Raw genomic sequence first — 19,540 nt, 5'->3', positions numbered from 1 at the left:
TTTTAACACGTCATGGATTGCAGAATAACGTCGTTTGTTTCAAAATACCACAAGCTACAAGCGTACAGATCTGGTAGCGTCCGAAATCATGAGCAAATGTGTGCGCATGCGCAGATTGAGGACTCGCACTGACCAAGGTTTGCGCAAACTCTGCGCAGTTTTAGCAAGCTCGAATACGACAGTTTAAAGTTTCCTCAACGCGGAAGTTGATACTACTTCAGGCTCCTGAAATTACTATATCTCGAATCTTTTCGATTCTTTCTGATTTCATGTAGGTTAAGGGACGTTATGCTTTTACAGTGAAAATGCGTGACAGGTTTCGCAATGTATTGTGGAAGATTTCTAGTTTTGTGTCAGCTTTCGAGTTTACGAGTGGGGTCGTGTTTGTAGTCACATTGTCCTGTGTCCTGAGCATCGTTACTAATTACTGTAACATTTCGGAACATGCGTTAAGTCTGGAATCCAGCGTTCTTCTCAACGGCCATGGTAAGATTTTATTACACAGATAACATTGTAGTGTCGTGCATCTTTCAGCAGTTAACTAAAAAATACGTCATTTATAATCAATGTATGATGCATCTTCTGCTGAACGTTTGTTTTATATTGACAAACATGCAAACATAATGAAGTTTAATTCTGTCTCTCTGTTTAATCCCACCCAGTTCACAGACTTCTTACCTACTGCTTTTACCATAAGGATGTGGGCCACCTCTTTTCTAGTGTGGCTGTACTGATGTTGTTTTGCAGTGGGCTAGAGAAAGGAGTTGGCACAGTGCGATTCCTATACCTTTTACTTTTTCTGGTTACTTCTACTGGCCTTATACATGTACTACTGGAGCTGTTGTTGTTTTCCCCATCTTCAAGGACCTCCGTTTCAGGCCTAATCCCAGTATCTCTTGCTATGCTGGGCATGGTGACCATCAGTTCCCGCATGAGGAAGGCATTCCTGCTAGGCTTTACTCTGCCCACTGCAGCTCTTCCCTGGTTCCTGATGCTTATTGTTTATCTTTTTATCCCAAATACTGTATTCTTATGCAATTTCCTGGCCGTAATCACTGGGCAGATGTGTATCCTTTTCCTGGTTATTGTGCAAGTTTTACCATTTATTTGTGTGAGGTTGACATACAGGTAATTTTAAACATTTTGTCATACTGATGAAGTCTCTCAGATGATCTTCAAGATTATATCAAAAGTGTGACTATATTGATTACTATCACTGACAGCTAAATGCTTTGGATGTCCTAAAAGTAGTAGAATATATATTATATATTTTGTCTTTTTTGTCTGAAGTCTAAATAGAATAATATATTTAGAACATTTAATATATTTCAAAATGAATGCTTTGGTCAAGATGTTAACTAAATACAGTTGTACCTACATATTATGTCCTTGACTGAAGCATTTGTATTAGATGGCATGCAATGGTTTTCAGTGTTTCAGATGTCTGAGTCCAAAGCTTGTGTAGTGGAGAAGATAGCACCATTCAGACTGCTAAAGAAAATAACATGTGTGCGCTTTATCCCTGCATCTGCAGGGGAGCGAAAAAAGATCCTGCACACTATGTGAGTAAACCTTTTCTCCATGAGCTATTATTTCTTTTTGTATTTATCATCATATATCATTTTTAACATTCGTTCTTAAAGTGAGCCCTATGAAGCATATACAAGGTGTCACAACCTGCTGTTATCAGTTATTTATCAGTTATTCTATTTTGTAGTCAGTTCTTATAGTTATTACCTGGTTTGAAATGTATTGAATATGTTTAATTAAAAAAAACTAACAAATAGGGTGTCCCAAACGGCAACATTTTCAGTCTTTGAATCTTTGAATTTATTAATAAGTTTGGGAACAGTGTTGTGTTTGATGTGCTGGTCAGGTTTTCTGTTAAAGTCTACCACAACCTTACAACAGTTTCCTTATCCATCCATGAGAATGAGTTCAACACATTTTTCTTTTGTTAAAGGCATTCTTGAAGGCTATCTGAAATATATATACACACTACCAGTCAAATGTTTTAGAACACCTCAATTTTTCCAGTTTTTATTTAAATTTAAGCATAGAACAAATGAACAATTGGACACAAACAAATCATGGAAGTTAAACTAAGTTTAATCTAAATTTTTGACTTATCGAAGTAGCTATCTTTTGCAGATATAACAGCTGAACACAATTGTGGGATCCTTTTTTTTCACCAAATAAAATATTGATCAGAAAGTTCTTCCTAGGCACTATTGCTGAAGTGCTGAACTTGTCTGTCCAGTTCATCCCAAACCAACTCGATGGGTTTGTGCTGGCCATTCTAAGGTAGTTCTGGCACAGTCTAGAGGTATGTTTTCGATCATTATCTTGCTATAGGATAAACCCCCTGTTCAACCACCCAAAGGGTAATGCATGGGTCTGCAAAATACTGTAGTAGTTTTGGTTCAGAATGCCATGCACTCTGTGCAAGTCGCTGACTATTGATCCAGCAAAAGAGCCCCAGACCATCACACTTCATCATCATTTGCTGACAGTTGATGTCACACACTGACGAACAGCCCTTTGCCTTTAAAATTTTGTTTATTCAGTCCATAATACCCTATCTTCTGTAGACCACTAGTGGTTATCCATGGCCCAGACAAGACTCTTTTTATTATTTTGCCATCTTAGCAGTTTCGTACTGCCACTCAACCTACCAAACATCTTGATGTCATCTCTTCACAGTTGAAACTGAAACTTGCTTACTTCAACCACTGTTAAGCTGAACTTGAAGCTGTTGTCCTGTGAGCTGCTTATCATGCAAACTGTTGACTCTGTTGCGGCAGAATTACTTTTACTTCTTCCCTGAACAAGGCCTTTTGAAATGTACTTTTTTTGTTTTTGGTAACCTAAACTTTTTTTTTCACCTATGGCAATTTAGTGTTTACCTTTGTACTATTTCAGGTTATTCACTGCAGTTGAACTGCTTTAAGAACTAGTTAAATGGGGTGTTCTAAAACTTCTGACTGATATTGTAACATAAACTATGAAAAGTTTTGGAAGACAGTTATGTAAATAATGTAATTTTGGGACACCATGTATAAATAATGTAATCTTGGACCTAATGTGTGTTGTACATGGGAAGTTCAGGAATAGAAAGTTCTATGGCTTTAATATATACACTGGCAAGTCATTATTGTATGTTAACACCGAAATGTAAAAAAAAAAAAAAAAATTAATACCAAAACACAGAAAACATGTTCATCCTTCATCTTTAACAATATAATCAGCAGGTCAACCATCTAAATGTCAATGGTTACCTTTTACAAACAACTACCATTTGCTACATAATCAGTGTTAATGTGGATGGTAATAAATTTATGTGGATGGTCGTGTTAAAACTCTTAAAATAAGCTAATGTCCAGTGAGCCAATTATCTGAGTTTATATTGGCTCCTCCTCTATAGGGAGAGTAACCTGTCATTTTTAGTCCTCTCATTTTTAGTGAAAGTAAGTAAGAATTAAAAAGTGCCAAACAAAAACAGCTTTCCTTAGAAACTTCAGTCTATACTTGTCTTGAGAAAGAAATGGGTTTCTCTACAAGATTTAGCCAAGTAATTAAGGATTTCTTTAAAAGGTGTACACTGTAGTCTCCAGAGACATGCTGCGACTGGATCCAATCTGGACAGAAGTCGCAGTAGAAGGCTCACATGTACATCTTACGAGTATTTACGAGTGTCCTCCTCGAGAAATGGATGCCCCACTGCTCCTGAACTTGCTGTATTATTAAATACAACTACAGAATATCTACAAAAATGAATCAGTAGAATGCCACAAATTTGTCAGGTAGTTATTGCTGCAAAGGGCCATTGTTTTTCATAAAACAAATTTTAAAGTAAAACAAATTTGATTTGACCAATATTCTGTGATCAAATATAAAGATGATATGATAATACATAAATGTGTAGGTGTTTCCAAACTTTTTCTTGCCAGTGTAGTTAAAATATTATTGTACACATTTAAATAAAGAGGCTAATATTTGTAATGATGAATATTAAACAAATCTGTAAAAAAAAAAAACAATTCTGTACTGAAATTGTCTGATAAAAATATTCTACAGATAAAGTGGTCACAAAATGTTAAAGAAACTTTGGTTTATAGTATATGACACATCATAGTCATCTCAGAGTAATCAGTCTTAATATCTGTTTTGATATGGCAAAATATTCTGATGATAAAATGCACTGATAACTTTTTCAGATGCAGCCCATCGCCTGGATCATACCCTGTCCAGGCTTATGCTTCGGCATCTATGCTTGCTTCTCAAGCATCAGGAAATGCTCCAAGCAATGTAGATGGTTGGTCAAATTCAACCATTATCCAACAGAACTACACAATACCTTCACAAAACCATGGATATAGTGCTGGGCCCAGCCATGGACATAACTGTGGACATAGCCATGGACACAGTCATCATTATCAGGCCAGAAATTTTTGGATGCCAAAGGCTCTTCATGGCCATTCTCATTGCAGCCCTCCTAAGGATATTGGTGTACAGTCTTTTGGTAACCCATTAAACACAACAGCTCAAGCAGACTCTGTTCATTTAGCAATATCCACCTAAGCAGTCCACCCAAAAAATTCATATAGTGACACCATGACAAACAGATGGAGAGCATTTTCCAGGCTCTCTGTCGTTAAACATAACATATATAAACATAAATATAAGTTTTTATTTTGTGACTCTATACCTACAAAATGATATAGGGTGCCCTAGGGTTTCCTTTTTTTTTCCCCCTCATTTTTTATTGCTTTACTCATTTTCTCATTTTCACACTCAATGTTTTCCTCATCACCATGTAAAAAATACTGCATAACAAAAATAATTGAAAAACAGATTTCTACATCAAAATAAAAAGAAATCTCACATTTACAATAAATATAGTATACATTCTTATATTTATATACACTCCCCCCTTTGAAAGTATTGGAACAGTAATGTCTATTATTATTTTTTCTATGCTGAAGAAATTTGAGGTAAAAAGTATATGAAACGATAGTACAGAATTTCAGTTTTTATTTCCAGATTTTTTACAAAGTTGACCCATTATGCATGCCTGTGATAGAGTACTACCCTCACGTTATAAGTTCATAAATGTTCTTAAAGCAATTTTGAAATCATTATTCTTCTAATGATTACACGCTGTCAAGGCCCTGAGACAGAAAGCAGCTACAAACCATGATACTCCCTCCACCATGTCTGCTGAAATCAAAGCATGGTCACAAAGCAAAGTTCATATCAACAGACCTTTCTTTAAAAAAAGCAGACCATCAATAACCAAATTTTGTCTGTTTTCTAGGACAGTGCCTGACTCCATTAAGCCTCTGAACAATTTGTTAGCAGAGCGGTATAAATACAAAACATTTTAAAACCTCCACTATGAATGTTTAAACAGTTGTTACAAGTGTTTGTGTATTATCAGTTTAAATTGAATGTTTGTCTATTATTATGATTTGATGTTCACAAGGTGGAGATTAGACAAATGTTTTCTTTAAAACTTTAAACATTAAAACTTTTTTCATGCAACTCTACTTGTGATGTGGGTAAGGAGATGACACAATATCCCAAGAATCAAACCAACTTTCACAAAACAGGTGGGGAAAAATGACATCTTTGTTGCTGCACATCAGTCTGGAAATGGTTATAAGGCCATATCCAAACAATATTAAGCGAACCATTCTACAGTGAAAATGTATGTTTACAAATGGAGTGCCTTAAAGACAGCTGCCAATCTTCCCAAATTAAGTGCAAGGTTAAGCTATTTAAAGCTCAGATATAGAAAAAATTGAAAACATGTTGTGACCTACAAGTCTCTGTAAGCACAGAACAACCTTAAATGGTTATGCACATGACAGCACAATCAGAAAATAACTGAATAAGCATGGCATTTGTGGAAGGATGGCTAAGAGAAAGCTCCTTTTCTCTTAAAAGTCTTTGGCAGCCTAAATTTTCCAAATTTCATCTGAACAAACCACAGAAGTTCCAATATTGGAATATGGACCAATATTCTTTGGACTGACAAGACCACGGTGCACAGAGCCATTTTTGGTGAATACCAAACATAACACCACCTCCACCTCATATCAACCGTCTAACGTGATGGTTTGGGCTTGTTTTGCAGGCACTGAGACAACCATGAGCTCCACTTTATTCTTGAGACACAAATGAGGTCATTGATGGCATTTGGTAGATGCCAGAGCAACTTACAATTATCTCATGTATATAACTGAGCAGCTATGCTAAAGAGCCCAACAGTGGCAGCCTGGTGGTCCTTGTATTCTAACTCACAACTTTCTTTCCAGTAGTCCAACTCCTTAACCACTGTAGCTACCACTTCCATTCCATTCCAGTATCTCAAGCTGGACTCGAAATTGGGTCATGCAACAGGACAATGTTACCATACATACCAGCAAACTGACATCTCAATAGCTAAAGAAGGAAAAAGGTATTGGAATGACTCAAAGCCTGCACCTCCACTGAGATACTATGGTGAGATCTTTAAAGAGCTGTGCATAGACAAATACCTTCACGCACACGTTATTGTTACTAAAGGTGTTAACAGCAGAACTTACTAGAGGTTATTATAATAGCTAAAGGAGGACTAAATACAGTCTCCTCTGAAACTATTTGAACAGTTAGGCCAATTAATTTGTTTGTATATAAAAATAAAAACATAAAACCTTTTAAGTGAGACCAACCAATTTTTAGGCAAGAAAAGTATAGGAAAAGATAAGCCCTGAAGTAAATTAAAGAACTTAATATTTGGTTGCATATCCCTTGCTTGCAATAAGTGCTTCGAGCCTGTGATTAACTGACATGACCAAATTGTTGGTTTTATGTGTAATGCATTTCCAGGTTTTTATTGCAGCTTCTTTCAGTTTCAGTCTGGGTTTTTTTCCTTTCAGTCTCCTCTTGAGGAGGTCAAATGCATGCACAAATGTCTGGTCTCCAGAACTTTTGTGGTTCATTTCTATATTTGTTTTGTTAATTTCAACCTGGCCTTCCAATTGTAGTAAGTAGATTTTGTGGTATGGCCTTCATATTTCTGCTCTCAAAGTATTCTTTGAACTGTGGATTGTGATACCTTGACCCCTCCCCTGTGCAGGTTGTTAATGATGTCACTGACTATTGTTTTATTTGGCCAACCTGTTTAGTGTCTGTTGCTCAGTACTCATGTGATCTCTCTCTTTTTCAGGACATTCCGAATTGTTGTATTGGCTATGCGCAATGTTTGTGCAATGCCTCTGACTGACATTCCCTTATTTCTCAGCTTCTACTTTTCTCCCTCTGATCATTATTTTGGCTTATCCTTTATAACATAAAAATGCAGTCTTCCTAGGTTAAACTGAAGTCTAAAACCAAGAATAGATGTTCAGAGCTATTTATTGTTTAAACAATCAGACTAACGGGACACACTTGTCAGTTATGTGTTTCAATATTTTTGATCACCTAAGTACCTAAGTTCTGATACAAAATGTGATATGTGCTGTGCCATTTAACACATCTCCAAATAATTACCGGGAAATAAAACTTGATGTTCTAAACTCTCTAGCTGTATTCCTATTTTGATCTCAAACCCAGATGTTATTAGAGTACAGCATAAACAATTGAATTGGCCTTGCTGTTCCAATAGTTTTGGAGGGGGCTATATACATTTCCATCACATACTGTATATGCTGGCATATAAAATTCATGTATAGCTGTTAGTACCCCATGGGTAAAAACATCCTATTAGTGGAGGGTCTGCTTGGCACTTGCATACCCTGAAATTCTTCTGGCAAGAGAAGGATTCTGGGTATTGTAGTATTTATAATGTAGTTTCCTGAAGAAAATACATTATATATATTGCTATTTGTGTTGCCAAGGTGATACTATGTGGTCGCTATGTTATTCCAGGTGCTTGCAAGGGTGTTGTTAGGTGTTTGTTATGGTTATGGTATACTAGGCTGTTACTAGGTTTTCCTGGGCGGTTGCTAGGGTATCCCGGGTGAATGCTGTGGGGTTGCTATGGTATACAAGGTGATTGCTAGGGTGTAGATGGATGGGTTAGTCCACTTTTCATTATGACAAATGCTTTATAGTACAAACATTAAAAAGGCAAATAACACAATAATAACATGTTATTCCAGAGAAAATATATAGCAACTCTTGTACAATCACTAATAAAATGTTAAAACATTCAGGATTGTGTAAAATGTCCACTTGACATAAATACACTGAAAACTTCTAAAAGGTAAAGATGAATGAGTGGCTAAATGGTACATATAAAAAACACCCGACTACAGCTGCAAACAAATTAGTTTTTATTGAACCACTGAAAATGGCCTCAATTAATATGATTTAAAATTGTATATACTTGATATATACTTGAGAAAAGATGTTGATATTCAATATACAGAAGGTGCTACAGGGAACATATAAACACACAAGTACACAACTGGTAGCCAGACACTACGTAAGGTTACACTAATGGAACGTGAACAAAATCAATACTACAAAAAATATGAAACTTAAAAAATCAGAATTTCGACTTCCACACATTCCCCTGTTGGGCTATTTTGTTGTGTTAGCTGAGTGTTTTGGGACATTATGAGCTGCATGATGAAGTTCCTACAAATTAGATTTGCAATTGCCTGTAATAAAATAGACTGCTACCATCATGAGTTACATCATCAGTAAAGATTAGTGAGTCCATTAAAGAGCAGCCATGCAAGCCCAAGAGCCATGACACTACCACCATCATGCTCAACCAGTGAGCTTGCATGTTCCGAAAAATGCACAGGTCCTTCGGTCTTAGTTCAAAAACTTTTGCAGCTCATCTGTTTACTTCTTTGTGAATTCCAATTTAGCTTTCTGATTCTTACTGCTTGTGTGTAGTTTGCATCTTGTGGTGTGGCCACTATATGCTCTTAAAATCTTCTGTGGAGTTTATTTTATACTCTTTGTATATCTTGTATTATACAAAGTATTTTATTTTACAAAGTTTAAATTTGTGTATTATATAATAAACTTTCTTAGTATTAAAATACTCATCAGTACTCATCAAAAAATCCCATGCACAATTTAAAATTTGTATGATAGAAATAGTTTCTAGCCGAAGTTCTAGTATTTTAGACACATTTGACCTCTGACAAGCAAATAAAAAAGCTAATACATGCAAATTTAAATAAAACCTCTGACAAATAAATAGACATCACCTAGGTTTGCATGTCGATAGAAACCTCTGAGCTAACCAATTACCTTTTTAATAAATAGGTTATATAAAAGTCTGAACATGTGATGTATGAATATCACATGCAAGTAAATGGACAGTATGAAGCTGTTCAAGGTTAAACGTATAAAAACAATACCTAAACTAAAAGGTATATTATTAAGCTAAGTAATTATTAAATTCAGATACTTATTGGAATCATTGGAGTCAAATATTAAGAAACACATTTAACCTTGAAACTTTTCATCCTTAGTTATCAGACAGCAATTTCTATTATGAATAAATAAAAATATTTTAGCCTAAAGGCACAGCATACGAAGCTGCATTCAATATTTTTTTCAATATTTTTGTCATTCATTCATTCATACATACATACATACAAGTATACTTTTTCAGTAAGTGCTTTATTCTGGTCAGTGTCACAGTTGATCCGGAGCCTATAGCATGAACACTGAGTCAGGAATAAATCCTATATAGGATGTCAGTAGCCAGTCCACCAACCAGAAGAAAAGAAACTGGAAAACTCTGCATTGACCATTAACTTTTTCATTTTATGCATACATTTGAAATTAAAATCTGTAAATTAAAAAAAAAAAAACACATTATAACTGCTGTACTGATACTTAAAACCTCACACAATAATATACCGTACAATTAAGCACATTTACACCAAAACAAATAAACAACATATGTATTTCTCTGTGCACAAAGACTTCAGGAGTATTTGGTTTTCATTTATAACTCTTTTGCTTTTTCCTGATTTGTGTATTTTTGGTAAACTACACCAAGTGTGGTGAAGAAGTTCCCCATAAAGAGCACAAGAAAGGTGGAGCCACACATAAGCACCTGTACAACAGAAAGGGACATGATAAGACTTTGTACCTGTGAAAATAAAAGAACAGAATACCACAAAAAACAGCATGATATTGGTTGTATTTCAACCAGTAAAACTCGGCATTGCTCTCATATAATTTCTTTTAAGGTACTGACAAGAATTGCCCCAGTACTTCCAAGCTGCCACTGTTGGGCCCTTGACTGAGCATGGCCCTTAACCCTCTCTGCTACCGGGGGGCCAATATCATGGCTGAACATGCACTCTGACAAAACTGTGCTCTGAAACTGTATTTTGTTTAACATATGTAACAAAGGCTTCTGTTATGTTGATCAACAAACTGGAACAATGAGTTTCAGTTTTGTTATTTTTTTTATATATACTGTAAAATATAATATACTGTAAAATAAATTGTTGATCAGGTTAAAGGCAGTTTAATGCTAATGGCCATTAATAGCTAAAACATAAAGAGGCTTGAACTATTGCATTTTTTGCTGTATTTTTATGTTTTACCTGCCACTCTTTCCATTCTGGCAGTTGAGCCATTTGGAAAAGTGTAATTCCATTGTAGAGTTGCCAAAACTGAAAGTACACAGACGAAAATAAGAAAAGTCACATACATTAAATCATATATTAAAAATCTTTATCTTATGACACACTGGTATGATCTTCCATTACATTACACAAATTCTGTGCAAGGATTGGAAATTTATTCCAAAGTTTATTTCTGTGAAATATGCCTGTTTCTCTGTTTTTGAGACCCAAAACCAGGACCCTGACCAGGACAACACAGTTATGAATAAATCAATGATTGATAGTTTTCATCTCTACACATTTACCTTCAGACAGAAGTCTACTATTAGTATAAATGATATTCTAACTGCAATTGCTGCCATCTACTACACTATTACTGAAAGGTCACATAGACTATGCATGTTGAACCACTGAAGTCCAAAGAATACATACTTGCAATGACGAGAAACCCACTATGATACTCACATGGCCAAAAAAAAGGAAAGGCAACAGAAAAGTTAATCCCCTCCACATCCAGGACTGAAAACCCTCTGAGGATAGAACATGTACATACAGTATGATTAAAAAGAAAATAAAACTATGCTGCTTTTTTTTTTTTAACAATTATACAATTCAAGAATGTTTGATCAGGACACACACAGGATTGGCATGTTATATTGTGGTGCAATCTGATTTGATAATGTGGTACAATGCACTGAATTTTGAAAAAGGAAAAGCATCTTTTCTGAATGATAGTATTTTTTACTATCAGTACTTTTACTGATGATAGTATCCAGAAGTATGTACATGGTATATTGGACTGTACTGTAATGCTTGCCACTTTTCCTCATATTTAAAATTGTTGATGTGCAAAACACCAGTAACAATACCCAGCCCTACCCCTACTGTCATTAGAGCTTGATATTTCTGTGGTGCATAACTTTAATTAAAACACATGCCTATATTTTCTAACAGAATGTGTGTTAGCATACTGAAAAACATTTAGAGCATACTGTATCTCACCAACTGTGAGGTCCATGTTGTGTCTCTCTCCCAGGGCACGAAGCCGGTACAAACAGCCACTCTGGTAGTAGTACTGAAGAAACTGGACAAAATCTGTGTGAAATGTGAGGGGCAAAATGTGCCTTGTTACATACAGAAAAACCTCTCAATATGACTCTGATAGAAATGAGAGTAAAAAGAAGCCATATTACTTATATACATAGAGTAAGACAGGAACTGGTTCCTGAACATTTGGTAGAGTTCTCCTTCAGGCCTGTGAAACAGATCAAACAGATGGCATCAATAATTCCTTGTTCTAGAAAAGAAGCTGGTTTACTAGCTATTATCCTACTCTGGATATACTGTATGGGTAACCTATCTATTTAAAAGTTTGTGATATTGACCATGTTGTACACTGCTTTGTACAAAAGTTCAGATTTTCCTCATGTTTAATTTCTTCTACTGAAGCATGCGTTCAGATGACTCTGTTGGATTTGATCTAAAATTATCATAAGGTTTTGCATAAACTTACATTAGATACATAAGGTATTGCATAAAAAATGCTAGCATGAGTATAAACTATCATTAAAGCAAAAAAGGGGTAGGTAGTGTAACAGAAAATATTCTATGTTACAATTACAAGTTGTGGTCAATAATAACACTTGTAAAATTATGCAAAACTGAAGCATTTTCACTAGTTCAGATTGTGGACCCCACTCAGACTCAGACTGTTGGACCTCACCAAATATATAAATGATCACATATTAGACTGCTAATAGCAGTTTATCTGAAAAATAACATAAATATGTCTATAATGTCTATATGTCTGCTTTAGATCTACTGTTAAATTATGTTTTATACAACCAATACAGTTAAAATACATAATTTCTCAGTCCTGAAAACGATACAGCAAATCTTACCAAGTCAGCATTACTCCAGAGAGGAAAGTTGAGACATAGTGTTGAAATACCCACCAGCCCTTAATCCTGCAACACCAAAGAACACAGAAAACCCTGGTCAGAGGTCAAGATGCTACCAAAATAAACTCAAGTTCAAAAGCTGAATGTTCATCAATTTACTGCATTAAAAAAGATTTAACACTAAATATTACCTTTAGTATTTTCACTTCAGACAGAAAGAGAAACAATTACACAGATATTACTCACTTAGAACCATTATTAATAAGTATACTCTCTCTTATCGTCAATGTGCAGTAATACCACACCAGCAGAAAGTTGAAAAGGGCATCAAGCACTCTGTTAATGAAAGAAACGGGTATAGTTTTTTAAAATATTTTTTTTTTAAATAAACATTCATTTCTTCCAAAAGGAAAAAAAAATGCAAAAATGACTTTATAAAGAATGGGGTGAAGAGTTGTTTCTTTTGTACTCTCAAATAAAACAGTATTATAAGAATTTACTAGATTTTTAAGTTATCTATATAACTGTGGTTACCATGATCAAGATGAGGATTGCCAGGGAGGGTTTCCTTTGAAAATGGAGTTCCCATTGTCTTATATTTTTTAAGTATTATTAGCAAAGCCATCCCACTGTGTCCATTAGCATGACCTCATGTGTGCAGCCTATCAACTGGTCCTGGCTGTATAACCATGGTTACATATACTGTATATCCTTCCATTAGAAAGTCCTAGACTAGTACCTTTCACAGGCTGCATACATTAGGGCATGACTTTCCATTACTATTGACTCCACAAAGAACAAAGAAAACAGAAATACACCAAGGTGGTCGGGATTGAAATAAATTAGGACAGAAAATAGCCACCTAATGCATTACAAAAGATGCTGTAAATACCTGTAGCTGACCACAAGCCGACATGTAAAGGAGAAAAGTAGAAGTATAACGGTCAGATAGAGCTTAAACTTCTCATATTCATCTTTATAGGCAAATCTGAAAGGCATTAAGAAAGAAAAGATTTTCTTCACATTATTTTTTTCCCAAAATTAAGACCTTACACTCAAAGTTTATTAAAATTATGTAAAAGATTATGTAAATCTTTGTAAAATGTACTAGTAGTATGTGCATAAATAAACATGTGTTCTAAATGCATAAAGTCATATTTAGAAAAAAAGTTTTAAAATGCTGCATAAGGCTGATCAAATACTTACTTGGCCTGTTTGTTAAGGAGGGTAACATTCACATTTCCAAGCACAAGACTGAGGTATAACCTAGAAACAGAGTGAGCAAAAGAATTGCAGGACAGTAACCTCTTATGTAATCAAAAACCTATACCTAAATCATTTTGCATACAACAGCCTATGTCTCATAGATGCAGCTATCAGTAAGTCAACAATGCTGTCATGCTTCCTAGTTAAATATCTGATAATGTGTATTGAAGATGTGGCTGCCTCTCGTTTACTTTACCCATTTCTCTTGGGCAGGAAGGCCTCCATCTCGAAAAAGACATTTGGTCTTTCTTTCATTGATTCTTGAATCCAACCTATAGTGCTTATGTCCTCTGGGCTCCCTTTCTGTTTGCATCTGAAGAAATAGACAATAAAAAAAAGCAAATCTGTTTTGTAGGTGAATGAAAATGCACATTACTTTTAAGTAGCCTATGCACACATTTGACCAGGCTGTGACAGTTTAAGTAAGAAAGCCCTTCAACAAACATCAGTTAGACCAGTTAATGCCAAAGTAAATCTTACTCTTCAAGTGACGCTGAAAGTTCTTTTAGGCTTTTCTTCTGTCGTAAAATAGAAGCTGAACAGCTATTCTGTAATTTGGAAACCTCCTCCAGCTTTTGTTTGTAGAGCCGATGGGTCTCCTGAAAATGCAAGAAACACTTAAGATGATTAATTATACAAAAAACAGCTCAGCAAATCTCATGATCAAGAAACTTATTTAGCTAGTTATAAAGTATATTTATCTAGATAAAGGGCACTGTGCTTATATTAATATTTAATAACTTTCCTGGAAAAGTTGGCTTCTTTTTCACCACCTTCATATTAGCATTATTGGTTCCAGAACTTTTAAATATCCAGGCCTTGTGGATGATCTTATGGCTATAGTAGGTTACATTAATTGCAATAAATTTACTTATACAATTGAGTTAATCCTGCACTTAAAAGAGAACACTGCACAGAAAATATGTTTTAGGTATTGTATAAATACTTACTAGGATAAAATATTATTGTAAGAATTTTGAGTAATGGCTGTGTTAATGTTTCATACGGGCAAACTGAATCTAATTCCTATGCCATTATCTCCCCATTTTCTCCAAATGTCACAATTGCAATAGGTGTGATAAAAAAAAACTCTCAGTTAAAAAAAATACTATATAAATTTTAAATTATGGCCCTGTCAACTTGCCATTTTGCAAACAGGTAAACTTTCTCTAAACTTAACAAACATTCTATGCTTTCATCTCCTCATTTTTAAAAACTGACAATTGCCTTTATAAATAGGTGAAATAAAATATGAAAACCCTTAATATGAAGAAATTATATTGTGGGAATTTTAAATAATATTATTTATATTATAAATAATATAATATACTTGTGAATTTGGCAGTAGCAAGCCCAAGTGGCACCATTATTGCATGCTCATTGCTATAGAACATAACTATCTTACACAACCAGAGCCATACCTGCATTAGTGCTTGACATCAACATTCATCTCAACCTATCTAAAATATGAAGATGTCATTGTAGCTAGCTCACTTAACAGGGTTTGCTCTCTTTTACCTTGTGCATCCCATGGACATAATCCTTTGCGATACCTTTTCTGCAGCCTCTGTAGCACTTCTCATAGCTTTCCTAATGTGCAGCACTGTGAGAGCAAGGGACAGACACTGACCTGTGAAGCCTCTGTAGCTAACATTGAGCACTTCATCCCTGGCTCTGGCACTTGCCTGTCATGCCCTCTAACTTTTACATCTTCTATCCAATTTTCTCAGGGCTAGGAGTCTACATGGTTAATTAGTTAGGCTGCAGCTTCTCTCCTGTTCTGACAAAAGTTATGATCTGTCTAAATGCAGGCTGTTACATACTACATGTGATCTCTGTACAATTGTGCAACCACTCAGTATATGCTCCAAGGTTCCTCTTCTATAGCACAGTGAGCATGTTTGAGTTTCTGCTATATACCACAGCTGAAGAGACTGGGTGGACTGGGAAGGAAATCATAATTCAGTTGGATCAAAAACTTTATTCCCAACGACTAGTCCTTCCAGAGCTCTGTCCACAAGATGTTACAGTCCACTGTTTTGTAGGTGGTTTGAACCAGCATGTAGCGTGTGAAGAATCTCACCTGTTTCTTATTACCACCAGTCTATTTGTACCACAAATAGACTTTGTAAGTACAGTGACTCATGTAACCAGCAAGAGAGAGAGAGAGATATAGCTGGCAGAGCTTATGAGACATGCATGCACGCACACACACACCCCTGTACTTGATGGCATGAAAGCTGTGAGTTGTCCTGTTTTTGTGGTTTCTGAAAGTGCGCTGAAAAGCACATTAAAATATTTTCATAAGCAGTTAATTTTTTCAGACATTTTGAAAATGAGGAGACAATGGGGAATAGGCATAAAGTGCCATTTGCCTGTATGTTTCAAATGCTAAGTTCACAGGGCCATTTTCAAAATTCCTAGAGTAACTGTTTCATAGTGAGTATCTATAACATACATGAAACATATTAAATATGTAGCTGTCAGGTGTTTAAAACAACACAAAAAATTTTCATCGTTTATCTAAAGCGTTCACTTGATTGTAGACATAATTTAGCACGCTTCATGGCGCCATCTACAGGCACGGCATTGTACATCGTGGAACAAAATACGGAAGGGAAAATAAGAAGTCTTATTTTTTCAGTTAGTGCAGCTAGACGGGACTTGATGGGACATGAAGTCTGTTGAGTAGATTGTAGGATCCTTCACGCGACGACTAGCTACTAGAATTATGTTTTAAGTTTTAAGTTGGCTATCCAACACTATTACGAACTTTATTAGCTCACAACAAGCTGGCTCGTTGTAGCTCTGCAGAAGAATTGTTCGCTAGCTAGCCGGCTACAGTCATCAGATAAGGTATTACTTGGTGCTGTAAAATGTAAATAAATTGCTGCCCTCTCACCTGAACTTGTTGATAGTCCTTTTCGAGATCTTCCCATTCCTGTAAACATTCGGTCAGAGAGTTTGGGCTAAATAACATTTCGTAATGATTGTTGACTGAAGAAGTCTAGATAGCTGTATCTTTATAACAAGCTGGTTTAAAGCGATTTATTCGCTCGAAAATAAATAATATATAACTTGTAAGCTAGTTCGCTCTTTGATGGACGGGTGTCTTCTGAGCAGTAGAAGACGACCAGAACAGAGGCGTATGATTATGGTTCAATTCCAAACGGAGTCACATTGAACCTGCTGTACCAATGACGTATGGTCCGTTATGTATACCCTACTTAGTGCACTATTGTAAATAAGAACCAACTATTTGGCAACGCATGATGTCAAACGCCCTACCATGTTAGTCACGGGATTCGCCATTATAAAATAAAGGTCCTTTATGTATGCCTTTATGCAAAGTGTCGTGGAATTTTTATTCAGTATTCACCCACAGAATCGGCAAACATTTGTCATTTTTATTTGTAGGAACAAATGCAAAAATTATTTGTACAGAGACATATGAATCAGTAATTAAACAACTTAATAATAAATTGATTTTACTTAATTTCTTTGTATAGCGCTTTTAACAATGGACATTGTCTTAAAGCAGCTTTACAGAAATAGAGAAACAGAGAAGGAAAATATATATATATAGTTTAAATAAAAGTTACTATTTTATCCCTATTTTATCCATAATGAGCAAGCCTGCAGCAACGGTGGCAAGGAAAAACTCCCTGAGATGATATGAGGGAGAAACCTTGAGAGGATCCAGGCTCAGAAAGGAACCTCATCCTCATTTGGGTGACACTGGACAGTAAATAATGTAAATGTAACTAAATAATGTCCTTTCTACAACAACAACTAAGGGCTTGTGGGGAAACTGTTAGGTCAGTGTAGTTTCTGAGTTCATAGGCACTAATTCCTTGGCAAGGGGGTCATTGCTCAATGAGGTCACTCCACTGCTGAATTTCATGAGCCTTGCCCTTATGTATATATGCAAGAATATAATAAATAGCTAAATGGAAGAACATAGTCCTCCATTTAGAGAGGTGTACCAGGAATATTGCAATTAATAACAGAAGACAACAACATTACTTCCCAGCAACAACATTAAACCACAACATTATCCACAGTGAGTAATCATGTGGTAGGAAATAGTAATAATAATAATAAGAAGAAGAAGAAGACATAATAATAAGGAACCTGTGAACCTGTAATTAAATATTCAGTCTTTTCTAAATGCAAAAATAACATCAAATCCTGAAACCAATACACAGCTTTAGGTGAGTTGTAGCTGAGCCAGTAAGGATTCAAATGCAATAACAATGATGTGCCTATGAGTCAAATTTAATTCACTAGTTGGAACACTAAATTACTAATTTTAGCACACTGCTTCAGTTGTACATCGCAAACTTTAGAGAGGGTGTTGTTTACCGTGAACTAATAAATAATCAAATCAGGTCAAGACCAAAACATGTGGTTTAAATCTGTTACAGGTACATGACATTTTATACAAGCCTTATAAAATTAGCACTGAAAGAGTCTATTCAAACGGTACAGAACCTTAAACTTTATTAAATGTAATTGTGCACAAAGGTACTACCATTCACTCTTTGTGGTGCACTGCTCCAAATTCCATCTGAAAATTTTATTCCAGGCTCTTTCTCCTAATTATTCCTGATGTTCCTGATCTTTATATTGTTTATAGACATGAGTATTAAATATATTCATGATATAAAGCCATACAATTGGAAAGGTGTTTTTTTAAAAGTTGAGAATCTGCCAGAGACTTCGAAGGAAGATTTACCTAAAAATGAGGGGTTGTTGGTAGTCACAAAGAAACATATATGAAATTCCTTTTGGGAGGAAAAGGATCTCTCTAATTAAACTTGAATTTGGAATATGAATTATTAAAATTACCAAAGCAGAAGAGCTAAATACTTGTTTCTAAAGATACTCTTCCTGAATACCTGGAACTTTCCCATTCTATGTGAATCTAGAAATGAGCTTATCTACCATACAAAAAAGCCAAGGATAAACCAATGGGGAGGCATTAAAATAAATATATGAATTTTGGATGAACAGTCTGTATAATTTTGATACCCAAATATTTAAACCCATTCAGAAAGGGAGAGCAGTATTAGGTATATGCCTAGCTTGTGTATTCACAGGCATACACTTACTTTTAGAGATGTTCACCATGGAAACTGAAAAATTACCTAAATTATATAGATGATGATATTAATGCATGATAAACAGTCTAAGATGTAGAAAAGCAGGTCATCAGCATATTATGTGAGCATGTGTAGAATGCAGAGTTAACCCACGAAAGTCTACTGGACCAGGCAACATTATTGGCAGACTGTTCAAGAAATGTGCAGACCAGCTAGTTTATATTTTCATGGACAACTACAACATTTCACTGTTGTTCCTACATGCATAAAGAATGAAGTGCTTCCAGAGGCTTGTCATGAAGCACATCAAGACCCACCATGCAGATGTCGCCCCAATCACTCCACAGTTGATGCCATTACCACTACCCTCAATCTGGCCCTTAAAACAACTGAACAAAAAGAACACACATTTACAAATGGTGTTCATGGACTTCAGTTCAGCATTCAACACCATCAGGACTCGATCGAAAAGCTGAGACTGCTGGGCCTGAACTCCTCCCTCTGCAACTGGATCCTGTACTCCCCTGAATGAAATGACAGTAAAAGCCTCTTGACTTGACTTGATAAAGCTGAGTACAACTTAATTTTGTTTTAATCAAACTTATTACACGTTTTGTGCTGATTTGACATTCCTTTAAGCACAAACAACACTTCAGCAACATCTCATTAGATT

The 19,540-nt window shown here is 35.5% G+C and overlaps 2 protein-coding genes across 3 annotated transcripts; one reads left to right on the top strand and one right to left on the bottom strand.

The window, feature by feature from the left end:
• Positions 1–146: 146 nt before the first annotated feature.
• On the top strand, positions 147–9,827 carry rhbdd2 (rhomboid domain containing 2). Its single transcript, XM_058412136.1, has 4 exons — positions 147–486; positions 663–1,067; positions 1,412–1,562; positions 4,218–9,827. Exons 1-4 carry the CDS (start codon positions 306–308, stop codon positions 4,579–4,581), a joined length of 1,101 nt encoding a protein of 366 aa, XP_058268119.1. The 5' UTR covers positions 147–305; the 3' UTR covers positions 4,582–9,827.
• Positions 9,615–17,067, bottom strand: tmem120aa (transmembrane protein 120Aa). 2 transcript variants are annotated; one of them, XM_058412137.1, is made up of 12 exons: positions 16,665–17,066; positions 14,243–14,361; positions 13,959–14,075; positions 13,703–13,762; positions 13,389–13,484; positions 12,743–12,832; positions 12,497–12,562; positions 11,789–11,850; positions 11,598–11,690; positions 11,061–11,125; positions 10,575–10,643; positions 9,615–10,075 (listed from the first exon to the last, which is right to left on the bottom strand). In XM_058412137.1, exons 1-12 carry the CDS (start codon positions 16,740–16,742, stop codon positions 9,965–9,967), a joined length of 1,026 nt encoding a protein of 341 aa, XP_058268120.1. In that variant the 5' UTR covers positions 16,743–17,066; the 3' UTR covers positions 9,615–9,964. The 2 variants fall into 2 exon arrangements, with proteins under 2 accessions (XP_058268120.1, XP_058268121.1); XM_058412138.1 differs by lacking the exon at positions 12,743–12,832 and having other exon boundaries at positions 16,665–17,067.
• Positions 17,068–19,540: the final 2,473 nt, after the last annotated feature.

Source organism: Hemibagrus wyckioides, linkage group LG16, assembly GCF_019097595.1.
Source record: "Hemibagrus wyckioides isolate EC202008001 linkage group LG16, SWU_Hwy_1.0, whole genome shotgun sequence".
Taxonomy (NCBI): Eukaryota; Metazoa; Chordata; class Actinopteri; order Siluriformes; family Bagridae; genus Hemibagrus; species Hemibagrus wyckioides.
This window is presented reverse-complemented; position numbering and strand designations above follow the sequence as displayed.

Coding starts and splice junctions, on each gene's coding strand:
- tmem120aa (XM_058412137.1), bottom strand. CDS start 16,742: ATGTTATTTAGCCCAAACTCTCTGACCGAATGTTTACAGGAATGGGAA. Junction 12,563..12,742: donor CTTATTAATAATGGTTCTAA/GTGAGTAATATC, acceptor TTGGTGTTGCAG/GATTAAGGGCTGGTGGGTAT. Junction 10,076..10,574: donor CAGAATGGAAAGAGTGGCAG/GTAAAACATAAA, acceptor TCTGTTGTACAG/GTGCTTATGTGTGGCTCCAC.
- rhbdd2 (XM_058412136.1), top strand. CDS start 306: ATGCGTGACAGGTTTCGCAATGTATTGTGGAAGATTTCTAGTTTTGTG. Junction 487..662: donor CGTTCTTCTCAACGGCCATG/GTAAGATTTTAT, acceptor AATCCCACCCAG/TTCACAGACTTCTTACCTAC. Junction 1,563..4,217: donor AAAAAGATCCTGCACACTAT/GTGAGTAAACCT, acceptor TAACTTTTTCAG/ATGCAGCCCATCGCCTGGAT.